The sequence below is a fragment of the Haliaeetus leucocephalus genome, unplaced genomic scaffold, assembly GCF_000737465.1.
Source record: "Haliaeetus leucocephalus isolate CR32 unplaced genomic scaffold, Haliaeetus_leucocephalus-4.0 Scaffold193, whole genome shotgun sequence".
Classification (NCBI taxonomy): Eukaryota; Metazoa; Chordata; class Aves; order Accipitriformes; family Accipitridae; genus Haliaeetus; species Haliaeetus leucocephalus.
Genome location: NW_010972629.1, coordinates 904,028 through 914,262, shown reverse-complemented (window position 1 = coordinate 914,262; position 10,235 = coordinate 904,028). Strand labels below are relative to the sequence as shown.

The window sequence follows — 10,235 nt, the reverse complement described above, 5'->3', positions numbered from 1 at the left end:
TCTCACTGTGATGCTCCAGGGCTGGGGGACCTGCAACCAGAGGGGTTTTGGGGCCAGAGGTGGGACAACCCCGGGGATAAAGGCTCTGAAGCAAAGGACGGAGAAAGGCAGCTCCAGAGCCCAGGCCAGGAACCCCCTTGCCACCTCCCTCCCGCCACAGTACAGGCCAGAGCTGGGGATGGGAAGGGAGGTTTCCTGACAGGAAGGAGAGCTGAGAGAGGGCAGGGATGGAGCCAGGGAAGGGGATCCCTCTGCCCCAGTCAGGGACACGGGGAGGAGACGAGCCCCAGAAGGAGCAACGCTGCATTTTCCCAGGCGCATCCCACCAGGACCAGCAGCCTCTCGCGCTTCTCGGTGCAGAGCCTGAGGCCTCGGGCACCTTCCCGTCCCCCACCGCCCTCTACTTCCTCCGGCAGCCCTTGGCCGCATCCCCCATCATGTCCCAGTACTCTCCAAACTCCAGCTTGGCCTCGTCAGGGTCTCCCATGCATTCGATCTTCTCATCCAGCGGTCCAACACACTGCAGCGGGGGCGGAAGAAAGCATCGGGGTCATGGGGCTGCGGGGTCCCGCAGGCAGCCCGTGCCCACCCCAACTCCCCCTGCCCATTGCCAGGCTCTGCCCTCACCTTCCCCAGGTGGGGCAGCTTCTGGACCACCAGCTCCTGCATCTCGTTGGGCGTCAGGTACTCCTTCTGCCCCTTCACTGCATAGCAGTGGAACTGGTTGATGACGGTCTCAATGGCCCGCTCCACATCAGTGAGCTCCTGGCAGTCCTGCACAAGGGAGAGAGGGTGAGCACCAGTGGGACACCTCCCCGGATGGATGGGACATCCCCTAGATGGACAGGACAAGCCCCCAGGTAGATGGGATGCTCCCCGAGCAGATGTGCCAGTGCTCTCTGCAGATGTTCAACCCCTCCACAACGATGTGATAAACCTCCTTATCAACATGATAGCCCTCTGTACAGATGTGAGACCCCCTCTACAGATGTAAGACCTCACTGTACAGATTGGAGACCCCCATACAGATGCAAGACCACTCCATATAGATGTAAGACCCCACCGTACAGACATGAGAACCCACCACACAGATGTTGCGTCCCTCCATACAGGCTCTGCCCAGCTGCAATACCCCCCTACAGCTGACATACCCCTCCACCTCGATGTGACACCCCTCCCTGCAGGCATGTCACCCCCTGTCTCTGCTTGCCCAGACTTCTCCCTGCCTGGGGCCAGCAAGGCTTAGCCACCCCGGCGTCTCCAGGCGCTACACCCACGGCGCGCGGGGGCTGCTGCGGCCGTCCGGACTGGTTCTTCCTCTCCTTTGCACAAGTGGTGGATGGCGGCATGAGTCAGTGCCCAGGACGACTCAGGCACCCACCAGGATGGGACTTGGTGGTGGCAGGAGCCCCTCTCCCTCCCTGTCAGGCCTGCAGACCCCTTCCCTGGCAGAGTGGGGGGCAGAGACTGGCCCGACCCATGCACCCGACTGCCAGCCACTTGTGCTAATTAGCCAAAGCTTCGTTTGAAGGGAAACAATGGTGATTCACTCAGCATCTGCGGTTTTCCCTTAAAACACTATTAAACCACATCAGGCGATGCCCATTAGGAAGAACCCAGCAATCTTCAGAGCCTCAGCCCAGTGCCCCAGCTCAGCCAGACAGGGCCAAATCCTCCACAGGTGCAAAGGGGAGTGGGGTGGGCACCTCCCATTTGAAAGCCGAGGAAAACAGGAGACTTTCTCTTGTTGGGCGTCCTTGGAGAGGTTGCAAGGAGCAAGTGCAGCTCTGGAAGGTGAGTCCAGAAGGGAGCTGAAGAAAGCTTCCTGGTTCCCCGAGCTTTCAAGCGGCTCCAAGCCTGCAGCACCAGGTCCCCCTGCCCAGCACCAGGGCAGCGTCGCCAAACCCCAAAACAGCCCCCTGGCTCCTCCGCTGGAGTCTGGCTCCAGGATGGGGCTGGCCTGGCTGTGCTGCTTTGAGTCACCCGGTGCCTAGGGCTGTGCTCTGAGGGATGGGGCCATGCAGGGTCACCCCTGCATGCCACACCCCACTGGGGGTCCCAGCCCTCCCAGTGCCGCAGCATCACACGTGGACCTTGCGCTTCTTGCGGCAGTTGCACTGGCCCATGCTGCTCCTTGCAGGGTCTGTAGGTCCTTGGTGGCAGCAGTGGTGGGGCTGTCCTCTCCGACGGGGTCTTGGGGAGCTGGCGGGGGAAGAAATCCAGGCTCAGCTCTCGGCTTGGGGGGAGTTTCCCCTCCTTTGGCGCCGGGACTGAGTGCAGGGTGAGGAAGGAGCCCTGGGATGCGGTGAGCTGCCGGGACACGTCCCAGCGGCAGGAGCGTCCCTGCTCCAGCAGCAAGTCATGGCAGAGCCGAGCGTGGGAGCAGAGGGCGTGCAGAGGGGTGGCGGGACCCCTGGGTGCGGACCCCCATCCCACAGTGGTGGATGGGCCACTTACCTGCTCCACGGGCTCTCCTGGGTCTGCGCGGGCTGTGGCGCGCTGGGGTTTTATACCACGGGGAGGTGTGAGTGGGAGCTCCCTGTGCGCCGCCAGCTGTGGCGTGGTGCAAGGCGTCTCATTCTGGAGCCTGGCTCAGGGCCAGCGTGGGGCTGGGAAACGCCTCCTTCCCGGCCACATTGATGGTTCCCCATCCGGCCCAGCACGGCACAACCATGCAGCACCGCGTGGGAACAGCCACCTGGGCACTGGGCCCCGGCTGGCTCAGGGATGGGTCAGCCCATGGTGGAGATTTTACCATTTCCCAGCAGCACAGGTATTTAGGAACTGAACACTGGGAATGGGAGCTCGGTTAGGGGTGCTGAGCTGGGGATGTGCTGTGCCAGCAGACACATCCCCTCATGCCACCCAAGACCCCAGAGAGGATGGGCATTGATGCCATGGAGGTGGCAACCAGTGCAGCATCGCGGCTGGAGATATTCCTGAGCCCCACCCTGGTCCCAGCCACATCTCTGCCACCCATCAGGGTTGCACTAAGCAACCCCACAGCCCAGCAGGAAGGCGTTTGTGGGGCACAGGGTGGCACCCCGCAAGCCAGACCAGCGCAAGGGCAATTTTGGAATGGCCCTATCCATCATAGGTTCCCCACAGCAGCCACCCCAACGCAGAGTGAGCCCCAAACCCCCACTTGTGGTGCTGGGCTGGTCCCTGGGCACAGTGTGGCCATGGGCAGATGCAGGCAGGGGAGAAGATGGGCTGTCCAAATTAGTAGCCCTCCACTAAGAACAGCAGTGATGCTCAGGCTCAGGAAAACCTCTTTTATTAGCTCCATGTCGGCTGAGTCTCCCCACCAGCCCCGTCACTTCTTCTTCCCTGCTTTCTCCCTCCGCATGGCCTTTGCCAGCTCCCCGATCAGCCGCCAATACTCGCCGAATTTCAGCTCCTCATCATTGTTCACATCCAGCTCGCTCATCTTCTCCTCCAGGGAGGGGACGTCCTGTGAGGAGGACAGGGGAGGCTCAGCCAGATCCCAGTCCCTGGTGAACGGGATGGGGACCGGGGCAGGGAGCAGAGTCTGCCACTCGCTCTTGCTTGCAAATCCCACAGTACCAGGAGCAGCCCCCCCAGCTCAGGGGCACCCATGGGGATCCAGCCACCCCCCCAGCTGCCCCACACACGCTGCCCCTCGCCTCACCCTCATCAGGTTGGGCAGCTGGAGCTGGACCAGCTCCTTGAACTCGCCAGCTGTCAGCATGCCTTTCTTGCCCTCCTTTGCCGCATAGGTGAAGAAGACAGTAACGATCTTCTCAATGGCCGTCTCCAGCTCAGTCAGTTCGCCCGTGGCCATGGTGCTGGTGCACGGCAGCGGCCTGGGGCTGCAGGGAGAGGAGCTGAGATGTGGTCGGAGGCGAAGTGGCGTCCTGGGGAAGTGATGCCCAGGGTGTGTCAGGAGAAGGGGACCTTTTCCCCTTCCCTAGCACAGAGCGCAGTGAGTTGCAAGGTCTCAGCTCAGCTCTGCGAGGCTGAGCAGGGTCCCGGGGCTGAGGGCTGCCCCACTGTTCCCTAGGGACCAAGCACTTCAGCCAGGCCCTCCCTGGCTGGCGCGGGGAGGGGGGGCAGAGGCTGAAGACACGGTGGCCAGGGTGGGGCCAGTGCTGCAAGCTGCAATTCCCTACTTACCCCCCTCGCCTGCAGGCAAAGAGCTACAGGCAGGTTGTGGCCCCCCTGGAGGTTTTATACTCTGAGCAGCAGGAGGGGAGAGCGCAGCACTTTGTCCGCAGTGCCACGGTGTTGGGTTTCCTGTTGCAGCCGGACGGAAGCACAGACACCGCCCGGGTGCAGAGACGTCCTCCTCTCCTCCCTCCCCACGCGGGCAGTAGACCAAATTCAGCATTCGGCCCCACTGTTGTGAACCTGGCCTGGCCGCCATGGCACCGCCTGGGCTCTGCTGCTGTGGGGATGCTCCAGTGGGGAGCAGGATGGGACCACGGGGCAGAGGGGAGAGATGTGGGACAACAGAGCGGGTTTGTTCTGGCTGGAGCATCTCGCAGGGCTTGAGCATCATCCAGACCTTTCCAGCAGTGTGGGACAGGTCTCACCCCCAAATGCATCCCTGCAGGGACAGGGTTGCACTGAAGATGGGGATGTGGTCCCCAGTGCCCTGCTGACGTCCCACCATGCCCCAACATGGCAGCTCATTCCGACCCACGATCCAGCGGCACTGCAGACCCAGGGCCGGGCTCAACCCGCACCGAGTGAGAGTTGTGACTCAGCCACCCGCTGACATCAACCCTATTAATAGTGGGCTTTGTAAAAATTAATTAATCCAAATTAATTAGGGGTTGGAACTGCCTGAGCGTTCCCCTTTAATCATTGTGTATTTATAACATGGCAGCCCTGGCAGGTTTCCACCTGGGAGATGGAGCAGCTCCGCACCACAGCACCGCCGTTCCCACGGGCCCCCAAGCCACATCCCGCATCCTGGCACCATGCCTTGGCCCCAAACAAACCCCATGTGGTGCCCACGGCACAGCCCCGGAGAGAGGCAGTGGGGATGCCAGGGGCGGCGGCAGCGTGGGATGGGGGTGACATTGGGGGACTGCCTCTGCCTGGAGCATGGCAGGGATATCCCTGATTGCCAGCCACCCAATCCCTGCATGCCATGGGGGCTGTATCCCAGCATCTCCATGGCAGCGTGACATTGAGCATGACAGGGAGCAAGGCTGGGGTGAGCCCCCCTGGGACAGTACATGGGAGTGGGGTCCCAGGGAGCCCAGCACAGCCTGGAAACCCCCCACCAGCAGTGTTTTGGGGGGTCCCCATCGCAATGCCACCATCACCAGCCCAGTTTCTGCTGAGGCCTGATGCACTCACTCCACCTCTACACAGGGATGGGGAGGCTCCAGCCTACACCAGGCAGCCTGGTCCCCACCCCACACCCATCACACCAGCTCACGGGGGAGGAATTGGCTTCCTGCAGCCCCATCCGGCCCATCCCCCTCCCTGGGATGACGGGGGGACGGGGATGGGACTTCCGCTGAGCCCCACGTCAGGGGACCAAGATGGTCTCTTGGGAAACCACTGGGGTGAGTCAGGCTCGGTAGGGACAGGGACAGGTTTGGAGTGAATCACTGGCCCCGAGAGCCAGGCGGGCCCATGACTCGCCACCCCTGGAATTCAGGGTGCCGGGATGGGGTGAGGAGGCAGCAGGCACTGCAGTGGCCCTGCGACAGGAGGCGGCCAAATCACAGGTGGCAGGAGAAACGGCACCTCCCGGTAGAGCCCAGGATGCCCGCTCAGGGCTGTCCCCATGGGCAGGGAGCAGTGACCTGGCCTCAGGGACCCCAGCGCTACTGGAAGGGGGCAGAGCATGGCAGGACCCCATGTGCTGGGGTGAGAGCTCAGGATCAGGGTGGAGGTGCATCCCAGGGGGTTGGCACCTACCTCCATGTCCTGGTCCTGGTGTTGTCCCCAACCTGCCTTGGTTGGGGACCCCAACCAGGGACAGTCACTGTGGCCACCATGGATGCCAACTCGGCAGCAGTCCACACCAGCCCACCACACCTAACAGGGCTTGCTGGAGGGGAGCATGGCTTTGAGGCTGCAAAACCAGGTGCCCAGTGCCATCGTGATGCCCCCGGCCCTGGCACAGCAGGTGCTCCGCAGCTCCCCCTACTCCAAACCAAACCCCGGGAACGGAAAAGCCTCTTCCGTGCTCCAGCGATGGGACAGAGACAAGATCGGCCCAGCCCCAGCACCAGCAACTGGAGCAACTGGTTTAGCTGGGTCAAAGTGGAGCATGGGGAGTCGCAGTGGCTGAAACCTGTTCCAAGATGTGTGTAAACCTCCTGGCATGTCCCTCACTGCTCCTGGTTTGGTAAGAGCTTGTCCTGGGGATCTGCCAGCACTGACACGCCGGGCGTGCTCTCCCCATGGCCGGCACCGCAGCGGCAGGGAGAGGGGCCGCGGCGCCCAGGGCCGACCCCTCTGGCGCCCACACGACGGCCCTGCAGCATTGGGGTTTACCCTTGGGCACCCAGCTCCAGCTGGTCTCACCCCTCAGGAAACGCCTGGCAAAATCCTGATCTCTGGGAAGGTTTGGGGTTTAATAAGAGTGGGGCAGAGCCCCTCCAAGTGCAGCCAGAGCCCTTAGGGAGCTCTGCAAAGTTGGGCGGTTGGACACGCTGGCCATGCCAGTGCCCAGGGCACGGCAGCCCCGGCTCTGTGCCCACTGCGGAGACCAGGGTTGGGTTATTTTTAAGCTCAGGACTGGACAGCAATGCGTGTTCCCGTCACAGGCAGCTGCTGCCCAACTGGGCAGGCAACGCAGCCCAGGGGCCAGGCTTTCCCAGAAGGGGAAGCCAGATCCTGCCTGGTGCCGAGCCACGCTGGGGACAGGGGTACAGGGGCTCCGCTGCCACCAGCCCCCACACAGACACTGCTGAGTGAGTGCCACCAGGGTCCTTTCCCATTGCCCCCTGTCCCCAGGCTCTGGATCCGGCCCCTCCTGGAGCTCACCAGCCCCAGGCCCCCTCCTTGCCCCACACCAAAAATGGAAGCTGTGTCCTGCTGAGAAGCAGCTCCTGGGCTTTCATCCGGGACCCCCCTTACATCCAGTACCCCCATTTCCAGCCAGGGACCCCCCCTTTGCAGCCATCTCAGCTGCCCCAGGTGCAGGACAGGGTCTGAACCCTCAAGACCCTGCACATCACCCCAAACCCTCCAGCCCCCCCCCCAAGCCACCCCCTCCAGCACAGGGCAGTGGTGGTGGGGTAGCCACATGGGGTCGGGTAACTGGGTAGCAGGGTCATTTGGGGGTTCCCAGGTTGGGGGGGGTGCCATGCAGCTGTGGCGTTTCCCAACTGTGGGGACAGGAAGTGCGGGAGATGGAAACGAAGGGAGCAGGATATAATTAGCCGCAAATTAGGACTGGAATCCGGGATAAAGAGCCCGGCACCGCCCGGCTCTTGCAAAAAGCCATGCTGCCACATCGGCAGCTCCCCAGAAGCCCCCCTGCACCAGCAGCAGGGGAGGTCCCAAAAAGGGGGAATGATTGTGCCCGTCTGAGTTTGGGGGCTCAGCACCACTGTCGTTCCCCCGGGGATGCTGGTGCTGGGGAGGCAGCGGTGGGTTTGGTCTTACACTGCCCCAACTGCACGGATGCAGGGCTGTAACGAGAGCCGCAGTGGAGCCAGGATTATCAGCATCAGTGATGCCAGCTCAGGAATCTGGTTTCCTAGCTGAGCCGTTGCTGGAGCAACCTCCGGGCTGGAATTGTGGAGCTTTTTTAATTTGACAAGAGGCCTTTCTGTGTGCAGGGAGCGGGCAGCCCCGGGGGGCCTGGGCTGAGACACCCGATAGCTCCAGCTGGCTCCCATAGCGAGGACACCGGATACCCGCACCTTATCAGCCTGGGGGAGGAGGGCTGGGGACGGATCCGACATGGCACCATGGCGCTGACAGATGGGGGATGCCGGCGGGCGCCGAGCGGGTGACGCCACAGGGTCAGACCCCGGGCGCCGCGGTGCCACGGGGGCCACAGCTGCGAGCAAAGCCAGAGCCCGGCACATGGGGCTGGCAGGCAGAGCCGGCCGGGGGGTGGCCCCACCGAGGGACCCCCCTGCCCACCCCACACATCCCTGTGCCCCCAGCATCCCGCTGCCCCACGGGGCCACAGTGGGGCCAGCCTCAGGCATGGGGATGGCAAAAAGGAACACCCGAGATTTAGCATAGGGAGGGACATGGAACCCCCCAAAGTAACTCTTGGCATCACTGCCCACCACCACCCCGTAAGCACCTGATACAAGATGTAAAACATCTTGTACCGGTGGGGCTAGAAACGCTCCTCTGCGTCATCCTGGGGCTGGTGCGAGGCAAGCGGGGCAGCGGGGCACTGTGGGTTTGGGCTCCCCACATTCCAGCCCCCCATGAAGGCGGCACAGGGCAGCCCAGCGGTGCCAGCCGGGCTGTCCAGTGCAGGTATCGGATCCTCCCGGAGGGAGGGGGCTTGGAGCTTATTTAACATCCCTGGCTGGCCCAGCCCGGAACACTCCGAGCAGCAGGCGGGCAGTGCAGCTGGGAGCTCAGGTGAGCGCAGGTCCCGGCCAGGGCACAGCTGCCCTGAGAGGGGGCAGGCGGCCGGGGCCCCCTCCCACAGGAGCACCCCATGCAGCCCTGGGAAGCAGCGGGGTGCCCTGAGACCCTCACAGCCCCTGGCTGTCTGCCCGGCACCAAGTATTCAGAGTGGAGGCCACAGCATGCGACGGTCGCTGGCAGGGGACAGGGCAGGGGTGGCTCCGATTTGGGGGCTGCTCCTCATGGCAAGGGGGGCTGGCAGCTGCCCCCCGTAACACGGTGGATGCCTCCCCGCAGCCAGAGCCATGGTGTCGCAGCTGGAAGGGGCCATGGAGACGCTCATCAACGTCTTCCACCACTACTCGGGCAAGGAGGGGGACAAGTACAAGCTGAGCAAGAAGGAGCTGAAGGAGCTGCTGCAGAGCGAGCTGGGCTGCCTCCTGGAGGTAGGGACCAGCCATGTTGGGGAGCAGGGGCTGGGGGGTCCCCCTTTCCCTCCGTGCCCCGGGGCAGCAGCATCCCAGCGGGCTGCCAAGCCCCGGGGCTCAGCCTGTCACCCCACACACACACACAGACCCAGAAGGACACAGGTGCCGTGGAGAAGATCATGCAGGACCTGGATGAGAACGGCGACGGGGAGGTGGACTTCCAGGAGTATGTGGTCCTGGTGGCCGCCCTCACTGTGGCCTGCAACACCTTCTTCTGGGAGAACGCCTGACCCAGGCTGGTCTCCACCCTGCAGCAGCCAGCCATGGCGTCCCCAAAACCCCGGCCCCCCCCCCCCCCCCCCCCCACCTCACCCTCCGCTCCCCAGCACACCCAGGGGATCCCACTGGGATCCAGCTCCACAATAAAGGCACTGACCCAGCCAGAGGCGTGTTGTCAGCTCCTTCGTTTCCAGGGTTGGGGTTTCTGCCCTGTCCCCCTACTAGTACCCCCGGGGATACCAGGGAGCTTTCCCTCTCCTAAGCCACAGGGTCACAGGGAAAAGCCACCCTGGGTCACCCCAAGCACCTGGAGACATTCCCGTCTGCACCTTGCTTTGGTTGCTCCATCACACCCTGCACCCCACCCTGCCCCTGAGCCTGGCATCAATCCCGAATCATGCCAGGGCACAGCACAGCTGGGGTGGGTGACCCCAGCCTGCACTGGGGTGTTGGGGTGCAGGACATGGGGGTGCAACATGGGGGCATGGGGGTCCGGGGGGGGGGGCCACAGGCCGGGACTCGTTGCCTGTCCCGCCAGAGGCGCAGGCACCGCGCCCCGTGGGCTGGAGAAACCGGTTCTGATCTCCTCCCACGGCGGGCCTCCAGCCAGCAGCACCCGGCCCGGCCCGGCCCCGCACGAGGCCGCCAGCGCCATCGTCTGCCGGGGCTGGGACCGGCCCCGGTTCTCCCCAACCACCCCTCACGGCTCTGGCCCCTCGACCCACCCGGTCGGGCCCCAGACGGGGGCTGCCCCGGCAGAAAACGAGGACGCACCGGGAACAGCCAGGTCACAGGCCCAGGCCGGCGGCGGGGGGACCGGAGACCCCGGGAGGCCTCCTCAGGTCTTCGGCGCCTCCGACCCCGCCCAGGACAGGCCCCGCTGGGCGGCCTCTGAGGGATCGGCCCCGGTACATGCGCCCACCGGCTCCTGATCGCGGGGGGAACAGGGGCCCGGGCCCGCTGGAACCCGGCCAGGCCGCACCGTAGCCGGTGCCG

General features: G+C 64.0%; 3 protein-coding genes across 3 annotated transcripts; 1 reads left to right on the top strand and 2 right to left on the bottom strand.

The window, feature by feature from the left end:
• Window positions 1-400: 400 nt before the first annotated feature.
• Window positions 401-2,126, bottom strand: S100A14 (S100 calcium binding protein A14). The gene is made up of 3 exons (XM_010565626.1): window positions 2,088-2,126; window positions 628-774; window positions 401-520 (listed from the first exon to the last, which is right to left on the bottom strand). Exons 1-3 carry the CDS (start codon window positions 2,124-2,126, stop codon window positions 401-403), a joined length of 306 nt encoding a protein of 101 aa, XP_010563928.1.
• Window positions 2,127-3,316: 1,190 nt separating this feature from the next.
• S100A13 (S100 calcium binding protein A13) lies at window positions 3,317-10,210 on the bottom strand. Its single transcript, XM_010565625.1, has 3 exons — window positions 10,014-10,210; window positions 3,653-3,833; window positions 3,317-3,454 (listed from the first exon to the last, which is right to left on the bottom strand). The coding sequence occupies exons 2-3, from the start codon at window positions 3,803-3,805 to the stop codon at window positions 3,317-3,319; spliced, it is 291 nt and encodes a 96-aa protein (XP_010563927.1). The 5' UTR covers window positions 3,806-3,833; window positions 10,014-10,210.
• Window positions 8,834-9,397, top strand: S100A1 (S100 calcium binding protein A1). The gene is made up of 2 exons (XM_010565587.1): window positions 8,834-8,978; window positions 9,107-9,397. The coding sequence occupies exons 1-2, from the start codon at window positions 8,838-8,840 to the stop codon at window positions 9,248-9,250; spliced, it is 285 nt and encodes a 94-aa protein (XP_010563889.1). The 5' UTR covers window positions 8,834-8,837; the 3' UTR covers window positions 9,251-9,397.
• Window positions 10,211-10,235: the final 25 nt, after the last annotated feature.

What these genes read in the sequence shown, in the direction of transcription:
- S100A14 (XM_010565626.1), bottom strand. Translation starts at nt 2,126, where the DNA reads ATGGGCCAGTGCAACTGCCGCAAGAAGCGCAAGGTCCAC. An exon ending in GCAAGAAGCGCAAGGTCCAC is followed by an intron (nt 775 to 2,087) that starts GTGTGATGCTGC and finishes TCCCTTGTGCAG; the next exon opens with GACTGCCAGGAGCTCACTGA. An exon ending in AGCTGCCCCACCTGGGGAAG is followed by an intron (nt 521 to 627) that starts GTGAGGGCAGAG and finishes CCCCCGCTGCAG; the next exon opens with TGTGTTGGACCGCTGGATGA.
- S100A13 (XM_010565625.1), bottom strand. Translation starts at nt 3,805, where the DNA reads ATGGCCACGGGCGAACTGACTGAGCTGGAGACGGCCATTGAGAAGATC. An exon ending in AGCTGCCCAACCTGATGAGG is followed by an intron (nt 3,455 to 3,652) that starts GTGAGGCGAGGG and finishes TCCTCCTCACAG; the next exon opens with GACGTCCCCTCCCTGGAGGA.
- S100A1 (XM_010565587.1), top strand. Translation starts at nt 8,838, where the DNA reads ATGGTGTCGCAGCTGGAAGGGGCCATGGAGACGCTCATCAACGTCTTC. An exon ending in AGCTGGGCTGCCTCCTGGAG is followed by an intron (nt 8,979 to 9,106) that starts GTAGGGACCAGC and finishes ACACACACACAG; the next exon opens with ACCCAGAAGGACACAGGTGC.